The sequence below is a fragment of the Rhineura floridana genome, chromosome 6 (assembly GCF_030035675.1).
Source record: "Rhineura floridana isolate rRhiFlo1 chromosome 6, rRhiFlo1.hap2, whole genome shotgun sequence".
NCBI lineage: Eukaryota > Metazoa > Chordata > Lepidosauria > Squamata > Rhineuridae > Rhineura > Rhineura floridana.
The window spans coordinates 71,177,904-71,200,955 of NC_084485.1; the positions used below are offsets into that span (position 1 = coordinate 71,177,904).

At 40.7% G+C, this 23,052-nt stretch overlaps 1 protein-coding gene across 6 annotated transcripts in view; it reads right to left on the bottom strand.

Annotated features, from left to right (window-relative positions):
* FOXP4 (forkhead box P4) overlaps nucleotides 1-23,052 on the bottom strand; it is a 196,369-nt gene that overhangs the window by 67,870 nt on the left and 105,447 nt on the right. For 5 of the 6 annotated variants that reach the window (XM_061632295.1, XM_061632296.1, XM_061632298.1 and 2 more), the window contains exon 4: nucleotides 6,786-6,908. In XM_061632295.1, the coding sequence (XP_061488279.1) occupies nucleotides 6,786-6,908 (123 nt within the window). Of the gene's footprint in view, nucleotides 1-6,785; nucleotides 6,909-18,923; nucleotides 19,237-23,052 lie in introns of those variants that run through there. The other variant, XM_061632301.1, reaches the window with a different exon arrangement.

The window sequence follows — 23,052 nt, forward strand, 5'->3', positions numbered from 1 at the left end:
GTTAATAAAAGGCCACTGATTCAGCTCCAAGACACCATTTATAGGCATAAAACGCTTGCTTCCAGATGTAATTTTCACTAACTATTTTAAAAAGAGAAATACAATTTAAAATATAAAAATGCAGTTTAGAATATCTAAAAAATATGATTTATACCTCCCACCCAACCCCAGCTATAACTGATGTTTATTAATTAATTTTATGTTCAAAAGACTTGAAAATGACAGTGTGGCCTTTAAATAGTGCACATGACTCTGGGGAATCATTTCTGCTTAGTACCTCAGTAATACTATCTGTAAAACAGACATGCCAGTATATACTGCACAGAAGCACTTAATATTCTGCAATGTGATTTAAAGATTTCTGGATAAAGGGCACTTCTCAATGTGTGTCAAGTGGCATTATACAGGAATTTTAAAAGGATGCTAATTCTAGTTTCTACAGATTTGGTGTGTTTTCCACAGGAGGGGGCCAGAACTACAGGAGAGGTCAACATAGGTTCTACAACTTTAGGGGAAAAAGCTGGCTCCTGAGGAATGCTCCTGGGGATCCTGGGAAAGTCTTTATCAGCTTGTAGTTGACAGTGCTGACAGCAGAAACTTTTCTCTTTATGTCTGCTGAACAGGTTTGGAAAGCCTCCCTGTTTACCCAAAAGCCAATCAAAACCAGGTCTCTGTATGGGATTCTGAGAACATTGGGTCAAGAGGTGAGAGGTGTGATGTTTGGTTTTCTTCTTGTGGAGAATGCCAGCTATTCCGGCCTAGGCTGTTTAATTTGCAGTTAAACGTGTTTCTCTATCTGGCTCCAAAGAGGCTCAGAGAAGGAAGGACCCCACCCAAGTTAGTGTTTACCCTTTGTTCTTTCCCTGGGGCCAACCTTGACTCCTTATCAGCATGTTTGAAGTAAACAGGTACTGAAGGCAGGAAAAAGGGTGTGGAGGATGCTGTAGGTTTTCATGTTAATTTCCCTGCCCTGGAGAAAGTGTTTACCCAAACAGTTGTGTTTTGTTGGGGAATTTTACTCTCTCCTCCCTTTTTCTTACTATTTCATATCTGAGGAGAGAGAAAGCATTTTCCTTTTGCCAAAGAAAGAAGTGTATATGTAAAACTGCTAACCTTGAGTTTTTATCCAAACACTCAATCCCAAAATAGGGGGCAAGCAAGTGAGGTTCAGAGCCACAAGAGGAACAGTTAGGCAGAGTTAGGTCAAGATACATTTCTGATGAAAAAAGCCTCTCCAGTTATGCCCACCTGTAAAGAAATTCCTAGTGCTCAGAGCACCCTTACTTCTTCCAGTCGGGATAAGCTCTCTTTTCTTCTTAATATTTCTCATTCTCCTGGTGTGCACATTACAGTACGACAAACTAGGTCTTGGTTACAGCTCATGGTTAGCAAGGAGAGAGCTTAACCACAAGCTTGTGTTCAGACAACAGACAAAGCCAAACCTTGGATTAACTTAGTACAGCATGGGAGGAAAAAAATACAATAGTTTGAAAAAAAATGGACTGCCTTCAAGTCGATTGCGACTTATGGGCGACCCTATGCATAGGGTTTTCATGGTAAGTGGGATTCAGAGGGGGTTTACCATTGCTTTCCTCTGAGGCTGAGGGGCAGTGACTGGCCCAACGTCACCCAATGAGCTTCATGGCTGTGTGGGGATTTGAACCCTGGTCTCCCAGGTCGTGGTCCAACACCTTAACCACTACACCACACTGGCTCTATTCATATGAACCAGGCCATTGCCTCTTCAGGTTTCCAGCCACTAAGCATGTGTGATATATGGTTGGTGAGTAACCCTTGACGTCTCTATCTTGGGAAGGCTTTTTTTTAGCCCTTCTGTGTTGTGATTTTGTTGTCTTATATTGACCTGATTTGCACATAACACTAAGCCAAACCCAGAGCTCGGAAAAGTTACTTTTTTGAACTACAACTCCCATCAGCCCCAGCCAACATGGCCACTGGATTGGGCTGATGGGAGTTGTAGTTCAAGAAAGTAACTTTTCCAAGCTCTGGCCAAACCATGGCTTTGGGTTCCTGGAGAGCAATCACAGCCACTGTACTCCTTCATTGGTCCTCCTGCTGTTATACTACCCAGGGCTAACAGGAACAAAGGGAGGGGGAAGTTCCAAGTAGTAGTCCAAACAAAAAGAGACAAGCTCTGGTACTATGTAGATGATTTATTACATACTCTTCACATTTCATAGAATATATCTCAGTGTGTGAAGTTCTGATAACTCTGTGTAGGGTTTTGGCAAAGGATTTTTATATGTTTTATTGTTTTGATTGATAATTTGGCAGAGTGAAGGAAACACACAGCTACACAGCTCTTGTGAAAGGAGACAGCAGCGTCACTAGCCGGGTGCGGGGAGTGTGGACCGCACCAGGGTGACACCATGAGAGGGGGGTGTCACCCAGAGTAGGGTTTCCATATCGCCCAATTAGATGGGTTTTACCCAGATTCTTTGCATGCCACCCAGCACCCGTTTAGCCCCTTAGCTGGCCCGGATTCTCAGCTTTCATTTAAAAAAAATTAAGTTTCTAGGTGGTCCGGTTCTCAAGATATACATAAAAACGTCAGCCCCCCCGTTAAATCTTTTTTTAAACTACTGTATAGCACTTTGTAGCTTTAACCCCGCCCATTCAGGATTGCAGCCAATCAGTGAAGTGTTTGGCTGACCTGTGGCAGTGTCTAGTAAACCTCATTGCAAGGCAAGAAAATGGTGGTTTCCCCCCATTTATCTGAAAATCTCATAAATTAGGTAAGTATATACATTTCAGTTTTTCCCCCTCTTGTGTGTAGGAGTCAGATCCTGGGCAGTGTTTTGAAAACCTTCCCAATACTTACTTTTGTGGGGGTAAAAGCATTGCTAATCCCATATGTCCAGAGTAAATCCCATTGAATTCATCAGGATTTATTTTTGAGTAGACATGGTTATGAATGTGCTGAAAATCAATGGGACTTTGGAGTGAATGTAAAGAAGAATTGTGTTTGTGTTCTCTTTCTGTCCCCCCCCAGTCCTATTTTAAAGCAAGTAGGCAGGGCTTACTTAGGTATTACAGTTTTTTATTCTGTAGGAAACTAATACTGATTTTTTAAAACTAATACTGATTTTTCTGCAATGACCAACTGGTTTGACAATAAACTATTATATGGGCTGTATGTATTTATACATCTGCAGTGTGTGTGTGTGTGTAGTCTTTCCAACAACCCTGTGAGGTAGGGTTGGAAACCAAGGCAGCTCACAACAAGAAATAAAGCCATTTAAAATCCAATAACCATAAAAACAAGTATAAACAGTTGCAAAACAGCGTAAAGTGGCATGATTCAGAATTTTGGGTTGTGTGAATTAAATTGCTTATCACTTGAGGTTGCATGTCTGTCCCTGTTTGAGTAAGTTCCACTGAATACACTGGGACTTGCTTCTGAATAAATAAACCTAGGATTGCACTATAAATATCTTTACAGTTTGTGTAAATAATAAATATATTTGATAGTCATGCTTATATAAATATTTCTTCATTTATCATATTTTTGGTTTTTGGTTAGGAATCCTGACTGGTTGTGAGATGCTTAGTTTTTGCCTTACTCATAGGAATCTTGTTGTGGTTGGTATGGTATTACATTTAGGAAAGTGTTACTGCTTTCTGTGTTTTTTTCCCCTATTTGCATTTCACTTATCTTTAACCTCACTCCGTTACAGCCATAGAAGCAACAGCAGCATATGCAAGATAATTAACTCCCATTAGTGATAAGAGCAAGAACTTATAATTATTATTTTAATTAAAACAAGAGGCTTATCAGTACTTTGAAGAGGACCAGATATTTATTTTCTTTCTGAGCCCAGGACTGGGTCTTTCATGATGCCTGGGGGGGGGGGAGCAGGAGAGTAGTCGATAAGACAGACATCCTGGCATTGGTAATCTAATTAGCAAGGTATGTGTGGGGTTGTTGTACACTTCCAGGCCCAGTTTCATTTTGAGTATGGAGGTGGAACCTGTGTAGATGTGGTTGATCAAAGGGAGAAGAAATTTTGAGTTAAGCAAAGCTAAGAAACATACAGATACTTTGAATGTCTGAGTGCCTGCACCAGTGGAATACTGGAGGAACTTGTAAAACTTGCTGCAACAGTATTTAGAACTGAGCAAGTGGCGTGAAAGACTCATTTTCCTAACATTTTGGCTTGTTTTTCTCCACCCACCACATCTCTGAAATATATTGTATATGTAATGGTTAACCGTACTGCTGCCCTGAGTTACTTTATGTTTGTTGCTATTTTGTGTTTTTATTATGTTTTTATATTGATTGTGCATTTTTATTGTTTTTATTATATTTGTAAGCTGTCCTGAGCTCTGTTTTTAACAGCAGAAGCGCAGGATATAAATCCTCTTAATCAATCAATCAACATTCCATAGTGTTGGAAACTAGAGTCTAGGCATTTAAGGCTGAAAATGTTAAGTTTCTTAAAAAAAAGATTTCTCACATCTTTCCCCAGGTTTTGGTGGTAATTCCTAGGCACAAAAACAAAACAACTGGACAATCCAAATATTAATATGTAAATATTTGCATAATATGCAAATTAGCCTGCCCAGATTTGTGGAACTGGAATATGGCAACCCTAACCCACAGCCGCCCCTAGGCACCCTAGGTCTGGTACGGGAGGAGGTCCATGGGGGGTGACACCATGAGTTACCGCACCGGGTGACACCAACCCTAGTGACACCACTGAAAGGAGATATATTCTCCTAAACACATACAGCACATAATAAATCATCTACATAGCACCAGAGCCTGTCTCTTTTTGTTTCGACTACCCAGGGTTAAGCCATGGGTTGGCTTATGCATTGTTCAAACTAGGATTGTAAACCAAGAACAAACCTTGACTACAACTCATGGTTTGTCGGGATTGAGACAAACCACGAGCCCTGGTTCAGATGGTATGCTAAACCAAACCATTTTATTAGTAAAAAACAAGCAAGTAGGAAAACTGGCAAGCTAATAACCGGGGGGGGGGGTAATTTACAAGGCTGCCCTAGAGGAAACAATGGTTTGCCTTAAAATACAACTTTGCAGCCTCACACACATTTTAGGACTACCAGGTATCATGGAAAATGTAGGTCAGCTCATAGTCCACAACTCCAAAGAGACACCAGAAGTAGAACTCAGTCTTGTGGAACAAAACCACTTATGCTGTAACCAAAACTAAAATGAAAACTTACTTTCAATCATAATTACTTCATATGTATCACAGTTTTTGAAAGTGGACTATCATCTGGGAGAAAAAATAAACTGTCCAAACAGCAAAAGTCATTCTTGGACAAAACTTTCATTTGCAGGGCACCATCCAGACACTCTTAAGGCATCCTTGATTTGTGTGCCAAGTCTTTAAAAGGGAATATTTGAATTAGAACTGGCTGAATATCCCCCAGCCCCACATTTGTGGGATCATTCATTATTCGTGAAAGTGTGCATGGGGATATTTGGCAACTTTCCAGAATGCAGACTAATTTCAAGAATGTTCATCTTACCTTACACACAAGGTAGTTGAAGGGAGTTTCTTTTTCATTTTTTTAAAGCCTTGCAGATACTTCAAGAAGCAACCTGGCTGCATTCCTTGGAAAGAATCCCTTAGAAACAAATGCTACCTAATGGCCGAAGGGGGCAGCTGTTTCTCCCCCCCCCCAGCCAGAAACGCTCCTGGGAATGATGCTACATCCAGACATAGCATGATTACTATGGGCATTCTGTCCCAGGAACACAGCCAGAGCAGTCAAACCACCACCTTTTTTGGCAAGTTTTTTGTTGTTATAGAAAGAAAAATCCCTTGGCACCTTGTTTTTAAGGCAAAAATAAGATTTTTGAAATTGACCTGCACCCAAAGATCAACCCAATCTTCAAAGGGCACTTTTGCCCCAACCCCCCCAAAATTCACAAAAAACTTTAGGTCAAATACTTCAGCCTAGTACCAATTAGAATGGTGTATACATCCAGCTTACTATTTCAGTCATGCTGCAATTATTCATAGTTAATGCTCTTAATATTTCACGGGAACAGCCAAAGCAGGAAGGAAGAGGCAGAAGTGGAATAAGGACCTTTCTAGACTCTAATTTTATTGCAAAGCAAATGTGCAATTATGATTACTTAGCTGTCATAAGGTATCCAGACATTTTCCAAGGCAGTGCAGCTGCAGTAGAGTAACAGCATTTTAGTAGCACTGAACCTGTAGGATTATTTTTGCTGGGAAAAATAATTTCCCTTCCCACAGGAACACACCCACACTTGCTACCTTGCAGCAAGAATGAACTCCCAAATCCATTTCATGGGGACAAACTCTTCACTCTTAGTGCTGTACTAGCATTGGTCTCATCAAGATTGAAGAAAACCCCCAGAGAGTTTTGTTTTTGGGAGAGAGGATCTTGAATTGCCCTACAACTGGGCAGCCTTTAGAAAGTTCAAGTCCCCCTAAAAGAAAAAAAGAGCTGACTTTTACAGAGGGAAAACTAAAATAAATTTAACTGCCCTAGAGATTTGTGGACAAATCATATTCAGAGGCAAAGGAACAGGATAAGTTCTTACAGTAGAAAATGCTGCTGCCCAGGATTCACCTCCCAGTTCAACAATGATACATTAAACAACCATGTATAAAATTAGTGTTCTGTCTCAGAATTTGCAAACAGGAAATACATTGAATTTGCAGTTGAGAAATGTAAAAAACACAAAGGTCAAGCCTGTGACTCTCTTATCAAGTATCTACCACAAAAGGGCCACTCAAATCCATATGTTGCCTTACCTGTTGCAGCATAATTGCTTGCTGCTGCTGCAGCAGAGCTTGGAGCTGGGGAGGAGACAGGATTTGCTGCATCTGCTGTGGGGTGATCATCTGAGGAGACATCATGGCCACAGACACTGGAACCTACAGAGAGATAAGGACAGTGCATGACAACGTATGTTATACCCCAAGCATAGGGGTGTGAAAAACCTGGAAAAGGTGCAACTTGCATGCCTACATTGCTTTTTCCTCTGGCATGTGGGCAAGAGCAAGATGGACATTACAGGGTTTAAAGTAGATCTTAATGCCATAAACAGAAATCAGTTGTTGGAAACCCAAATTCTGTTGCTTCAATTTCCACAGGGAATTAAATGTGAAGATTTTAAGTTGCCTCCCCACTCTTGCCCAATCTGTTTGGGCTGAAGCTGAGTAGTCAATACTGAAAGAAGAATTTAAAAAGAGAGAGAAAGAAAATGTTCTTGTCAATGAGTAGACAACCTTGCACATAAGCAGTCATTATGTCTATGCATTCCTTTACTCATTTTTTTAAAGAGTCCTAGGCAGGCTGGGGAGGCAGATATCAGTAGTAGTATTGTAGACACTATTCAAGAAGTGGCCACAGCAGCTGTACATATATCTAATGCAGCAGCACTGGTTGCACTTCTGAGGGCTAGGTTTGACTTTCTGCACTGCAGCTTAAAATGGGACACAATCTTGCAAACCTAACTTGAACTAGTTTTCAATTTGAGGTTAGCCTGCAACAAGCATGCACACAGCAGGCACTGATCGCTCTATAATACCACTTCCATGCCTTTGGAAAATAACTGCTTGTAGAGAGCAAGCCACTTGCCCTGGCAGGTCTTACAAAGACCAGAAATGAAACGGCTTTCTCAAAGCCCTGAAAGATTGCTATTACTGGGGCCTGCACTGCGATCAAAATAGAGCAAGTGCAGCTTCAGAACTGGGTCACCTACACTCAAGGGGGCTTTTAAGTGGGTCAAAAGTTACATATGAAATTCAACCCATGTACAACCTTGTAATTCAGGGATTATTCACATAACTAGTTTGCGTTTGACCACTGTGATGTTTCCAGTAAACAGGACACCTGAAACCTTTGTCACAAGCCATACTTTTGTACACAACTGTTTATTCTATATTTCTTTTCAGTGGCAAGCAAAAACTGTACTACTCTTCATAGCAAATAATTCAATCTACCTGTACTCCACAAGATGGTGGAAGGCAGGGGGGGGGAAGTGGCAAAAGTGAGCCAAGTGCAGTTCTCAGATTGAGATGTATTCGTTAGGAGAAGGTGCTTTCCCTTAAATTAGAAGGGGTAAGGGGGGGTGGCCTTTGCATGTGAGATGGCCAAATGAAACACTGAACCAAGCACACTGTTACTGATGCAGTATAATGGTATGGATTTTCTGAGGGAAAATTCATCCGAAAGTTTTCCAAAATGTTTTTTGCTGCCATAGATAGAAATCTGATTCAACATGTTTATTTGACTTACTGTGCATAAACAAAAACAAAACAAAAAAGCATGCCATGCTAATTTTACACACTATATAAATTATCCCCCTCCCCCTCAAAAAACAGTCAAAAGTGGTTGAAATGAAATATTTGATAAGGAAAACGAATCAACCAAGTAAATAATATATTCAAACAAGTTCAAAGCTGTACTTGGGAATGATCAAAAATACTTTAAATCACGATGACTTCATAGCACATGCTTTCCTTACATTAAGGGAAAAATATGAAGGCACAAAAAACTGTTAGCATACTTTATGTCTTTCCCAGGGATAGTCTCCTGAAAATGACGAATTACAATTTTGATTATAGATTTGACTGTTGTCTCCATTCCAGTTACTTAATTTGACAGGTAGTGTGTTCATTTATAATGTTACTAATCCATTTTAGTAAACACTACATTTGTAAAAGTGGAAAATTTTCCACGGAAAAATATAGTAGCAAAAAAATTCCTTCCCTATGTCACTGACCCAGTATGCAAATGGACTGCCTTCAAGTCGATCCTGACTTATGGCGACCCTATGAACAGGGTTTTCATGGTAAGCGGTCTTCAGAGGGGGTTTACCATTGCCTCCCTCTGAGGCTGAGAGGCTGTGACTGGCCCACGGTCACCCAGTGAGCTTCATGGCTGTGTGGGGATTCGAACCCTGGTCTCCCAGGTACACCTTAACCACTACACCACAAAAATTCTTCCCTATGTTATTGACCCAGTAGCCTTTAGGAAACGTTACTGGGACCAGGCATGATATGCTGGGGGAGCCAAGGGCATGGAAAAAAATCTCCCTCCTTCCCTCCTCCCATGTACATTGTGTTGCTCCAGCTGCTGGGCCAGATAAGTTTAGTCTAGTAAAAAAAAATTATGTCTTTTTCTAAAAAAAGAATCAAGGCATCTTACAAGATATATATACAAAACACAAAAGTGACACATAAAATGATAAAACCACCCCAGCCCCCACAATGAGACAGAATCACCAGGAATAACAAATTAGCCAGCATAAGGCTGATATTTCAAAAATATTTTTTTTAAAATTGCCCCGTCATATCTTATTAAAAATCTGGGAGTAGAAGACCATCTCAACCTGGTGCCCAAAATATAATATTAGTGACAGGCAGGCCTCACTGCAGAGAGGATTCCATGATGGGGGGGGCGGCTACTGAAAAGGCCCTTTTCCTTGTCACTACCCTCTGAGCCTCTCAGAAGGGATACTTGAAGACCAATGTCAGATGTTAATCATAAGACCTTAAGGAGAGGCAATGAAGGTGTTTGGGGAAGTAGAGGACTGATGGAGATGATATTTTGGAGATCAGGGACAGCAGGATTATTAATTTATTTCTGGGGGAAAACTGGTTATTTTCAAGTCCATCCAAGATATGGGGGTGTTGCCCAACACTCTCACTCTGCCCACCTCTCTCACTCTCACTCACTTTATCGTCATGGCTCACCACCAGCACTGCCTCAATTCATTCAGGACAGAAAACTCTTTGTGAATAGTAGTTCTGTGAGGATGCTAAGGTTCATAATGATTCTCAGCTTTCTTTACAACAAAGGCTCTAATCTCAGGGGATCTCGTGGATTCAAAAATTTACTTTTGTATGACCCTAACACATCTGCTTACACAATTCAAAATAATTCCTGGAGATATTCTAAACGTGTGCCTTCCTTTTCAAAGCAAGACCAAAAATGCAAAGCAAGAGAAGTCAGAAGAACTGTGATGAAAATGTCCTGCTCTCTGCAAACCACCATTAAGTGACCCACAGACCACAAACCACGATTCTAGTTATTCTATTATAGCTTAGGGGAGGATTCCGTGTAGACTTAGGTTGATAAATCTGAGTACTGGTGTCAAACTGTTATTTAAAACATCCATACCTGGCCTTTGCACATTTGCTCAAGGCAGCTCAAAACATATAAAAATAACTTCACGTGGAAGTACAATAAAACCCCAATCTTACAAAAAAAATCAGAAACATAATTTTTTTGTTCTTATACTCCAGACCACATTGCAATACCTCATCCTGCTATCCAAGTCTTTAAACAATTGCCTGAAATGCAGAAGACAGAGATGCAAGCCCACACTTTCTGGGAAATATTATTCCATAAAACTGGGCCTCTTGGTACCCCAGATAACCTCACCTTTGAGATAAGTGGATCATCAGCTGTGAACGGCTTTATAGGTCAATACCAGCACCATGAATTGGGTCTGGAAACTCACTGGCAGCCAGTGCAATTGTCACAGAACCGATTGCAGATACTCTTCCTTGCCTACACTCGCCTATACTACAGCCTAAGCATTCTGCAGCAGTCATAACTTTTAAACAGCCTGAAAGGGCCAACCTATAACAGACCAATTTGAGATAACAAAGGCAAGGATAATCATTCTTACTGTCTGGGAAGAGGTACAACCAATAGATTCACTAACAGGAAAAAAAACCCTTGTGGTTTAACAACGTACCTATAGCCAACAGATGTTTCTATCAAACTTTAAAAAGCAGGGAAATAGGGCAGCGTGAATGCACCAGGGGAGCAGAAGACCTGACCTCCTCTCTGAGATATTGTATTGCCCTACAAAATTGTCAAAATGCAAACACAATTTGGGTTGGTCTTTCATAGTCCAATCCACTTCCTGTGTAGCTTGGAAGAATTTGGTAACGTGCCTCTGAGCATATGGTGAGTGGTGGCAACAACTACCATCTCCAAAGATGGAGAATTACATTTTTTGTTTGTTTGTTGGTGTTCTTCTTACTTTGCTTCTTTCCTATGTTACTATTGTTTCTACAGAGAATCTACCCTAGAAAATTATATTTCTCTTATTATTCATCCTAAAAATCTGTGTAAAATTTATTTTCATTTATTTCAAAGGCTTTATATTGGTCAGTGTTATATGATGATGAAGGCAGTCTTTTGTGTCTCAAACTGAAGGCTTTGTTCTATTTCTATTTTGGGTGTATTAACAGTTGAATCTGAAACTGCAGTTTGATGTAAAATTAGACTGATTACAATATGTTGCTACTTAAGCAATGACTCTAGCTGTTGGAAAAAAACAAACTTGGCCTGCCCAAGATTTATTTATTTATTTATTTATTGCACTTGTATACCGCCCCATAGCCAAAGCTCTCTGGGTGGTTTACAGCAATCAAAAACATTAAAACAAATATACAATTTAAAACACATCTTTTAAAAACAATTTAAAACACAATTTTAAAATTTAAAACACATCTTTTAAAAACAATTTAAAACACATGCTAAAATGCCTGGGAGAAGAGGAAAGTCTTGACCTGGCGCCGAAAAGATAACAGTGTTGGCGCAAGGCGCACCTCGTCAGAGAGATCATTCCATAATTTGGGGGCCACCACTGAGAAGGCCCTCTCCCTTGTTGCCACTCTCCGAACTTTCCTTGGAGTAGGCACCCGGAGGAGGGCCTTTTATCTTGACCGTAGTGTACGGATACAAGATCCATGTTTTCAGCCTGCTATGCTTAAACCACTCCACTCAGGGCCGTTTCTAAAGGGCGGCCAGGTGGGGCACTGGCCCGAGGGCCCCTGGAGCTACAGAGGCCCCTGGGGGGCCCACTACTCCCCTTCCGCGATCCATGACAGGAGCGGCCCCCGCATCCCCCCACTTCACTTACCTTTCTCGCTGCTGTTTTTTGCAGTGCACACAGGGCTGCCATCAATAAAGATGGCAGCCGAGGTTTCCGTAAGGGGCTGAAGCCTCTGCCGCCATCTTGGTTGATGGCAGCAATGCGTGCACGTGCGTGCCAACAACCAAGATGGCGGCAGAGGCTTCAGCCCCTTATGGAAACCTTGGCCGCCAACTTTATTGATGGCAACCCTGCAAGCGCAGTTTGCGCAGCCGCAAAAAACAGCAGAAAAAGGTAGGTGAAACGGGGATATGGCAGGGGGATAGCGGGGAGATGGTGGGCGGCTCGTAAGCTCCTGTTCTGTGACCTGCGGCTTCTGCCGTGGATCGCAGAAGGGGAGCAGAGGGGCCCTGGGCAGGCTGGTGCCCAAGGGCCCCGGCATGCCTGGAACCGGCCCTGACTCCACTTAAGGAAAGGTGGACATGGTCAATTAAAAACAGAGCATGTCTAGAAATTTGTGAGAATATATTTCACCTCCCACTGTTTTATCTTTTGCAAACTGAGACACTCCTCATGTCCACTGGAGAGTATTCTGCAGAATAGTCAGTGCCATTATTCCACAATTGTTTTTGGAGTTTTTTTAGTGTAAATTTTGCAAAGTGTTGCTGTACTTCACATATTCACAGAAACAGAAGCAAAAGAAAATGATTTACTATAGGAAACTTCACTAAACTTGCAAAGTAAATCAAACAAATTTAAGCTGACTATCTGAACTATGTCGACTCTCTTAATATTGTTGCTTCCTCCCTGCTGAAACAAGATCACCAGAGCATGTCTTGTTTCTGTTATTTGAGTTGATTGCAGGTGTAATCCTGTACAATCATGCTTAGGAAAGATGAAACTGACCTGGGGGAGGGGCAGGGAGAGGGAAGGGGGAAAGAAGGGTGGGAAAGAAGGGTAGGGAAGAAGGGGGAGGGGAGATGTTTGGGTGGTGGGCATTGGGCAGACAGAAAGCCCCTTTCCTTTCCAAAAGGAAAACATTGTGAACAGTATCATCATTTTTTGGGTTTCCCCCCACCTTTTTATTCTACAGCAGGCACATGTAGTCTCCCACCCAAATTTAAACCAAAGCTGTCCCTGGCTACATCCACATCAGACCTTTATTTCACTTTAGACAGTCATGGCTTTCCCCAAAGAATCCTGAGGTGTAGTTTGTGAAGGGTGTTGCTAGTTGCTAGGAGAGGCCCTATTCTCCTCACAGAGCTACAATCCCCAGAAGAGGAACTGACTGTTCAACCACTCTGGCCACTGGAGCTCTGTCAAGGTAATAGGAGTCTCCTCTCAGCACCCTTCACAAACTATACTTCCCAGGATTCTTTGGAGGAAGCCATGACTGTCTAAAGTGAAATAAAAGTATGGTGTGTGTGTGGCCACCTGATTAGCCAAGCCAAATAGTTGTGAATCTGGCGTTTACAACACTGATGGTTCTTACTGAGCATACCCAACGCTATAATAGACTTCAATGTTAAATTTCTTAAATTAATTAAAAATCAGCCATGCTTTGTCTAACTTTTAAACTGCAGAAGATGAAGGTCAGAGTATGGGGCAATGTCAGTAATAAGATTACAGGTACTCTGTGAACATAGCTGACTTTTAATTAATTTCAACAAATTATGAGACCACTGACAGAAAAAAGTCCAACAGGAGTCTGGATTTCCCCCCCTTGTTTTACACTGTGAACTTTTAATTCTCTCTGAATGTTTTGTGTATTGCCACAAAAACACAGAGAGTTGTTAAGCAAGCGTTTCTGAGTTCACGACTATACGTTTTGTAAGGTTTTGTTTTGAAATGAGCTTATGAGAAGCAGCAGAATGGCAGAGGAGAGTATTTTCAATTTAACATTGCAGAATGCGAAAAATCCATGCTGGTTATAGTATACCGCCACTCTCATGGCTGTATAATGTTGCAGATAGAAGGTATTACTAGCTACTCAAGCAGTACTGACTAACTAAGGAACACCCAGCCTGTATACCTACTCTGAAAGTCTCACAGGACAAGAGTCAAACTGCCACTCCAAGACATCAGGCCTCCCAAACAGCATCATTTTTATTCTTCTCTGGATTAAGCCTTGGTTTATTAAGTCTCATACATCTGACCACAGCGTTCATGCACTAGTTCAGGACAGAGACTGCCATTTCTTTATAGGTAATAAAATATAAAGTTGGATGTCATCAGTATATTGATGATTTACAATCCGTAAAGGTCATTGCACTACTGTGCTTCAGCTTCCTCTACTTTCAGTTTAATGCTTTAATGTTAAACAAGATGTGCATGAAAATGCCACAGACATAGGGATTTGCATGCCATTCTCTCATGGAACAAGCTAATCATATATATCCTGCAATTTCTTTGGGGATCATCTGAGTCATCTGTGCACTGGGGGGGTAGGTAGGTTGGCAAATTAATGTATTCTTACTAGGCAGGGAGAAGAGATTTAGTGGGCATCTTATTCCACATTCCTCCTGTTCTTCTTTTGTCTATCATATTTCCATACATAAAATAATTGTATCTCGATAAATAAAAGGAAAATGGTGGTGGAAAGAAGTCTACTTTAGCAGGAGTTGTTTGAATGGTTTAATAACCAAACGGAATGGTGTCACAACTGGATCATTCCACACTCCTCTTCTTGAAGTGAGAGTAGAGAAAGACAAAAAAAAATGCAGTAACCTATAGAGTAATTAATGTGGGGAAAGTGTTTATGGTGGAGTGTGTGCATATGTGAAAAGTAAGGAAGCAGAAGTTCATGAAGGGTGTATCAAAGAGACTACTTGAATGACTGTCAGTACATCTTTTAAATTGATATTCCTGTGGGAAGAGTGAACAAATGCTAAGCAATATCAGTATCCAAGCTATTCATTTCTTAGGATTCAGTGCACCATTCTGAATAAAGTGGCATATTAATTATTATTGCTATAACAGCAATAATAACAGTAGCAGTAATAAGAACAACAAACACAGCTTATTCTCAAAGTGAAGGCTATTTCCAACTGTCATGCAATTCCGTTTGCTTAAGGAAAAAGCACAAAATATTTGCATAAGGAAAAAGCACAAAAATCAGGAATAGATACATCAGCCTTTGATTTCATTGACAGAATGAGACTATGGGGAAAACTTGAAAGGATTGATATTGATAGACAGCTTCTCAGGCTATTGATCAAATTGCATTCCAACCTTATGGCTAGAGTGAGAGTGGGCCAGCAAGGGTCACTATCTGACCCTACTTCATTAAGGAGAGGTGTTAAAACAGGGCTGTTTATTGGCTCCTTTTCAATTTAATTTCTATGTTAATGATATTGTTCAGGCCATGGAGTGACATATTTTTCCCTCCTTTGCTCAATGGGCATAAAGTCCTGATCTTGCTGTATGCTGACAACATGGCAATTATGTCTAATGCTGAGATTGGGCTCTGAACAACTGCTCGTCTGTCAGTGGGAGCTGTTAAAAAAATTTTTTTTCCCTAAGGGTAGCCAAACAATAGTCCCTGCACTTAAAATATTTCAGGGCAAAGTAATTACCCAGTTCCTGTATAGGGCTGAAATTTGGGGAAGACATGAGAAGGTGCTTGCCCAACTGAAGGTGCTTGCCCAGAAAAACTTTCTAAGAAAATTTTTGGATCTCACCCAGAGATGAGATCCAGCCATGCACCTAAGTTCATCTGATATTATTAAAATATCTTAAGAAGTCAGACAGTTTTCTCCAAAGGCCACTTAGTTATATCTTGCTATTGGTACTATAGGCAGGGGAACCAGTGGGCAAATACGTTGTCCCACATCTTTCAAATGTATTCTCTGCTCTCATTAGAGGATGTTAAGTCTTGGGACACAAATACAATTCTTGTCAGGATCTTTGAGTGGGATGCCAATTGAGATGCTGGTCTAGTTCAGCACTTGAATTTCTCACTCTCTGGTACCCTTGTTTTAAGAAAAATAAGTTTACCTCACTGTACTTAGTCAACCTCACCAGTGCACCATTGTGGAAGGCATTTACCAGCTTACATTTTCAAACCTCTGCATATCTTGAGGGCAGATTCTGTAAAGTACCAGTGGATCAACATCTCTGTCCTTGTGGTCAGGGTCAAGTGGAGGACATTAAACATTACGTCCTACACTGCCTCTTTTATGAAGCAATAAGGGGCAGGATGTTGAGTCAGATTATTGTCAACTTTCAGGCTCAAAAGCTGAATGCATTAGCTACTTGTTGGCAGATGCATTTTCTATGTTTGTTATCAAGTTGCCATTTTCACTCTTCTATATTTTAAAATTAAAAGAGAGATATATCCACTAATCCTACTAGACATTTGGCTAAATTATCATTTTAGGACTTGCCCTAGTATCTGCACCATTTTTATTACAGTAGAAGCTACTGTTTGGGATTTTACAGTTTTATATTATTTTATTAATTACTATATGTATTAATGCTTCAATCCTATTGGTTGTAAGATTCAGTAATGTTTTTGTGTATGTTTTGATTTGCTATGCTATGACCTGTGGTTATAACATTAAACTTACTTATTTGCATTTATGACTAATTAGAGAGAGAGAGAGAGAGAGAGAGAGAGAATTTTCATTGTACAGTATGACCTGAGAAAATGTGATCAAATTGTATATTCATGCAGTGAGATTTGCATCAGAAGCTGAAAAGCAGCTGGACTAGCACTGGGATTGGACTAGCACTGGGATTGTTTACATAGCAAGGGTGTAGGAGGAACAATGAAGTTGTTAGGGACTTTTAAAAAAATCTATTCACTTTCTCTGCATTGGCCTTCACTGCAAAGAACATTTGAAGGATCTCCACATCATCTTAGTAGCACAGCTGAAGAACTTTATCATGTAAAAAGTGACAACAGGATGAAGATTTAGGACCAAATGACAAAGGTTGCAGACTGGACTACTATAATACAGTTCACAAACAAACTGGTGCAAAATGCAGCCGCCTAGTATTGGGAGGAGGTGGTCAGGTGGTCAGAAGTTGCACTGTGCATCTCCAGACCCAGTTTAAAGCACATATATTAATGTTTTAAAACCCTATAGCGTTTGGGACCAGGTTTGCTGAACTCCACCTTCATCCATACTTTGAGATTCACTTCACAGTTCCTAGTTGTGTGGCTACCTAACAGAGAAATTAGGTTGGTGGCCACAAGGAGATGGCCTTCTCAGCAGTGGCCCAACACTTGTAGGACTCTGTTCTATATCTAATGTGCTAAGCACCATCATTAAGTTGGCCCTAAAAACCTGCCGCTTTCTCATAATTAATTGAGCTGCTGTACGTCTGGTATTTCATTTCTAAGTATTTTTGGGATGTTATGAATTTACTGGGCTGAGTGTAGTTTTAATGTTAGTGCTGGCTACTGTTATTTATAAATGTTATTGGTATGTGTTTTTCTGGTTTAAAAGTTATTCTGGAATATATATTGTTGACCTATTGTTGGAAACCACGTTGAAAGGGTCTGTCCCTAAAAGGCTGCTCATAATTTTTAATAAACAACAAAATAAATAAATAGTAACAAGTCAGTGGGAGAATGGAACCTCCATGTTCAGTGACAATGTTTTCCCAAATACCAAGTCTGATCATTGTTCTGATCAAGCAGGATCATTCCTACAGATGAGTTGAAGGGGAAAGGTTAGAGTGATGTTTGGAATTAGTGTGCATGCTTTCAAGCATAGTCTCTAGATCCCATCAGGTTTGTTTGGGGGTGGAGGGATCACAGAGCTGCCACTGTATGCTAAACATGGATTACAAAGCAAGTAGTTTTATAACCCAAGGACTGGTTTGGGTATCTGATCTACAGGAACAAAAGTCTGAGGGATGCCCAATCTTCAAATTATCTAAGATGGTTCCATTTTTAGCATGTTGTGGAGATAACAAAACTTGTTCCTATGAATGAGATCACTGCACATTCCTGCATGGAGGGGTCCCTTGAGGGCTCCCATGCTACTCTCATTGGCAGAAAACTTTTTCAAGCACAATAAACTTTCAGAGATCTTCTCTATCTGAAAAAAGGCTACTGATACAGAGAAGATTGCTCCAAGAGAATAAAGGCTCCCTTCAAAGAGTTAGCACTCTGTCAAGTCTTGATTTCTATACAAAGGGCAGTAAGGGCTCCTAGAAAGTAGAAGATGACTGAGGAATCCCTAAAGCTAAACAATGTAGGGAGAAATTGAAATGATATCACCACACAGGCTCCATGTGCCTTCACTTTGTGAAGAATGAATATTGGCTTCTAAGAGCAGAGCCTTTATCCCAGTTGCCATTGAGACTATGGAATGACCCCAAATTGAAGTTAGAGGGTATTCCTCCCTCTCTATCTGTGGTAAGAGATGGAAGACTCATCTGTTTCACTTGACTGTTAATTTCCCTTGGCACTACAGTGCTTTTAGAATAGTGTTAGGATGATTTAAAAAACAACAAATAAAATTATCAATGCCTTTCTAAGTCACTTTGAGCAAAGGAAAAGCGGCAAAAAAACCCTTTAAACAAATTAAACATGGAATGGAAGTGATTACTCAATTTCATCCATTCCTTCTTCTATGCAGAGAAAATAAAGTTTGTTTGTTTGTTTATTATTTTATTTATATCTCACCCTTCCTCCCAGCAGGAGCCCAGGGAGGCAAACAAAAGCACTAAAAATACATTAAAACATCATAAAAACAGACTTTAAAATACATTACAACAAAACATCTTTAAAAACATTTTTTTAAAAAAGGTTTAAAAACATATTAAAAGCAGTTCCAACACAGACACAGACTGGGATAAGGTCTCAACTTAAAAGGCTTATTGAAAGAGGAAGGTCTTCAATAGGCGCCGAAAAGATAACAGAGATGGCCCCCGTCTAATATTTAAGGGTAGGGAATTCAACAGGGTAAGTGCCACTGCCACTTATGATTACCACTTATGATTGGAATGCTGTGAAAGAACAAACCAATTGTGTCCAGAAAGGGCTCGAATTTGAGGTATATTCAAAGCATCTGCCCCTTCCACTCAGGATACATACCAGAGACAGCTAATGCAATCCTCAAACTCATCCCAGATGTGTCCTTCATCAGGGATGTACTGTCTCTCTGCCCCCCACCTTGCCCTCCTGGAAATTAAGCAACTCATTGAAGACACTGCAGTGAATACTCTTCTTCCTTTCACTGGATCACTCAGGCAACAAAGGCTGCAGTCTGTCACGTGAAGCAGACAATGAAGCAGGCCAACCCCACTGTTAGCCCAGCAAGTGTGACAAAACTACCTTTAGTTTTACCAGGAGTTTAGTACCTCACTCACAAGGAAGAACTTGAGCAGAAAGAATTCCACCAGGGAATTTCTTTCCTTTTCTGTCTGTTCAAGCATTCAGGAGCTTACTGACCTTTGGGGCAGGCTGCAAGTCTTATCTGTTTACTCAGGTTGCTGGCTTGAGGGAGGTGCCCAAAATTTCATTTGTTATTCCAGAAGTCACTTTGAGTTAACTTACGAAGTTAATTATTAACTGGTATGGGCTTGCTCCAATACTGCTAAAGAGGCTCCATTAAGCAGAATCAAGGCTATGGGACCCTTGATCCACCCTGATAAAATCCAGACTGCTTAATCTTCTTCACACTAGACAGAGATTCCAATCTACCAATAGTACTGGTAGCTGCAAAGTCCTTTAACATTGACCTGAAATAATCTTGTGCAAGACCAAACATATCACTAGGACAGTAACAGAGAGGAGTCCCTGGTGTGGTATTCCATTGAATTGTAGTGGAGTAATTAACATAAAGCCTTGTTGTCATAGCAAAATGATGGCCTCTGCAACCCATATTTCATTGATGTACATTGCTACTAGTATTTTGTGCTTTGTCTAACCAACAGAATGGGTGTTCCAACATGCAAGAAGCAATGAAAATCAACATAGAGAGAAGCTCAGGCAGCAATACCAGGAGAATGAGAAAGAATGGAGTTGATGCCCACTCATTAGGAGACAAGTATCACACTAATTTCCCTTTGCTGTTCATCAGCCTGCAATGTGCTCTGAATGAGAGCCTATAATTAATTGCTCATCTGCATCCCCCATCTGAACTCCCTCCCCACCAACCCCCACCACTACACCATGCATCCAGCTTGATACACGTTGGCTGGCATTTTCAAAATCGGAGGCATTCTAATTACCGGAGAGTTATAACACCTTCCATTTCGCGCCCATCGGACTGACACCCTGTCAAGAGCAAAGAGACTTGCCAGAGGTTTTGACAACACTAATTGCCCCTATAATCTAAAAACACAAAGGAGAGGCGATTAGTCGTGAGGGCCGCAGCTCTCGATCCGACATGAGGTTTTCACAACGTTACAAGAAAACAAAAGCAGTGCCTTTTAGAGTGTGATGGCTGCTAACAAAGCAGAATTATATTTTCATACAAACCTTTGTCTACATCAAATGGCTTTCCCCTTTCTCTTAAAATGCTATGTTGACACCAAGATAGTGGGGGCTCCTTAGGAAGAGGGGCAGGAAAGAAGATAAAAGATATACATGAGCAATGGTTCTTACAACATGGAGTATACTTATGACTCAGAGGCTTTCAGATTTCTTCTTTCCTAGTTTGAGATGGAATGGTGAAAGTAGTACCATCACCATTTTCAGAGCAGAGTTCTACCCTGCTTATCATCTACCTCCCTCAAGACCTTGTACTCAGTATGATTACAGAAATCATTTCCCCACAACATGTGCTTGAAAAGTGGTTTAATGCATCAGCCTTGCAAAGTTATAAGCCAAACATATGCACACTGGTTACTGACACAACCAAAGATGTAAATCTGTGCCAAATATTAATAGGAAACTAGGTGTTCTTTTTAAAATGAGGCTTCAGATCTTCCTTGTGTACACAGCAAGTTCCAAATAGCACACACTCAATTTTATCTTATTCAAAGGATTGGGGTTTTAGAAACCAGTGCTGCTGGCCATCAACAGAGCTGGTGCGGGCTGTTCCACAATGGAGGAAATGGTAATGTAGGAAAAGGTAAACAAAACAACAGTGGAAGCTTTGAAATTGTTATATATAGGTTTCTTCCCTGCCTAATGTTTCCTTGTGATGTTATGCCTCATCTCTTATTGTATCTGGAGATTTAATGAAGACAGACTGACTTCTCAACAAGTTTATAGCTCATCTTGTGCAAGTGGAGCACTGTTCCCAACAATATAGTGTATGTGCTTGTAGTCAAGTTGTGTGTAAACCAAAACTGGGGGGGGGGATCAAGATCTCCTGATAATGTAAAACAATCCAGACTTAATTTGCTGTAGCAGCTCCTCAATGCTTAACACATACAAATAGCCCCCATAACAGATAGATATAAGTGCCATATCCATCCATTTATCCTTTGCATTCTAGCTGGTACAGTGTGAATGAAGCTGAATAAACTACGAGAAGATCTAGACCAAGGGCAGCAACTAAGCCATTGTGGTGGGGGGGATGGTTTCAGCTCATTTCATGGCGACCAACTATACTAAGGAGAGTAAGTGTTCTTTTATGTTTCTAGCACGTTCAAATTGTAAGCTAAATCTGATCACCATAAAGCAGTAACATCTTGAGCTACAGCATGCAAGATGGCATATTTAAAGACAATGGAAGCATGAGATGCCTGCTTTGATGGCTCACACGCCCATAGTAACATGATAGCAATTTTTACATGATCTGAACAAAAAAGCAAGGAAGCTTGAATTCGTTGCTTCTGTTAAACAAATGGACTGTTTCAGTTTGCCACATTAGCCTCTAAGAGGATGACAAAACTCCCAAAGCATTAGCCCAGCTAGAGTGAAGACAGTGGCATAAGCTTTTAAATACTTGATGACAAGTATACCAGCAACAAGCATTATAGCAAAGCCATGTTATAGGAAAGACATTCGCTTCAGTCAGATAGTTCAGGACTTCACCCACTACAAGCTCAACAAGGCAGAAATAATAAAATGATGTTAACTTGAGTTCAGGTGCAAATGAAAGTGAAACTATCATGGAAACTTCAACTAACTCCTTGTCCCAGGCCTGTTTTTTTTACTTTCATAAGAACTGTAGACTAGCGTTGCCAAGCTCAGGGCCTGAGAATGATTTTGTATCTTTAAGAGAAGAGAAAATTCAGCCAAGTGCAGGTGTTCTTTCAACACTGTAATGGGAAAAACAACAAGGTGAAATTCTCCCTCCCCCCTGCACACCTTTTAAAGATACAGAAGACCTCTTGGTTGCCAGGCCCAGCCTCCAAGAGGTCTTCTGTATCCTTAAAAGTTGTGCAGGGAGAAGGAAGAATTTCACCTTGTGGTTTTTCCCATTACAGTGTTGCAAGAAAACCTGCACTTGGCTGAATTTTCTCTTCTCTTAAAGATACAGAATCATTCTCAGGCCCTTAGCCTGGCAACCCACTGCAGACTCTTCTCCGCTCTCTTAAAGATTAACACTCACAACAACAGAAGCATTGTGTCTGTAGACAGAGAGGCTGAATTTCTCTCTCCAAGAATGGTTTGTGGGTGTGCGTATGTCATAGCTGGCATCTGGCAGACAGTGAGCTAAGGCAGGCAGTGACTCATTTGTTGGCCTGTTGCCATTCCACAAAACTGCTTACTAACAGCCCTGGCCTCCTAACCAAGCTTTGACAATGCATCTGAATAGAGATATTTTCCCAAGATGCCTTACTTAAATGGAAGCCCACCATACCCGAGTCAGAAGTGAATTGCAAAAGGATAAGCCAGTCTGTGGGGAAAAGTGTGTGTCCTGATGAAAACTGATCAGATTCAGTAAAGTTAGTTGTGATTTAAAGAAAACAGAACTTGGCAGAACAGATTCTTACTAGTAGACTGCAGTACTGAAGAAGCATCATGGCAGGAGGGAACCAACCCTTATGCGTGCTGGTGCCCAGAAGGGAACGTTCTATCTACATTAGATTCATTAATGAACCATAACACAAGCCTTTAGCTACAGGCCTTGTTAGATGAAATCTCCTATTGCTTGGAGCTAGATAAAATATCCCAAGTGTTACAGAATTCCTCAAGGCAGAAGAGGATTCCTTGCCTAGTATATTAATTTGTCTTTGAGGAACAGAGAAGAGTCACATGACTGGATGAGCAGGTCAGGAATACAGAATGCTGCCGCTTATATTTTGACTTGATGTAAGGTTTG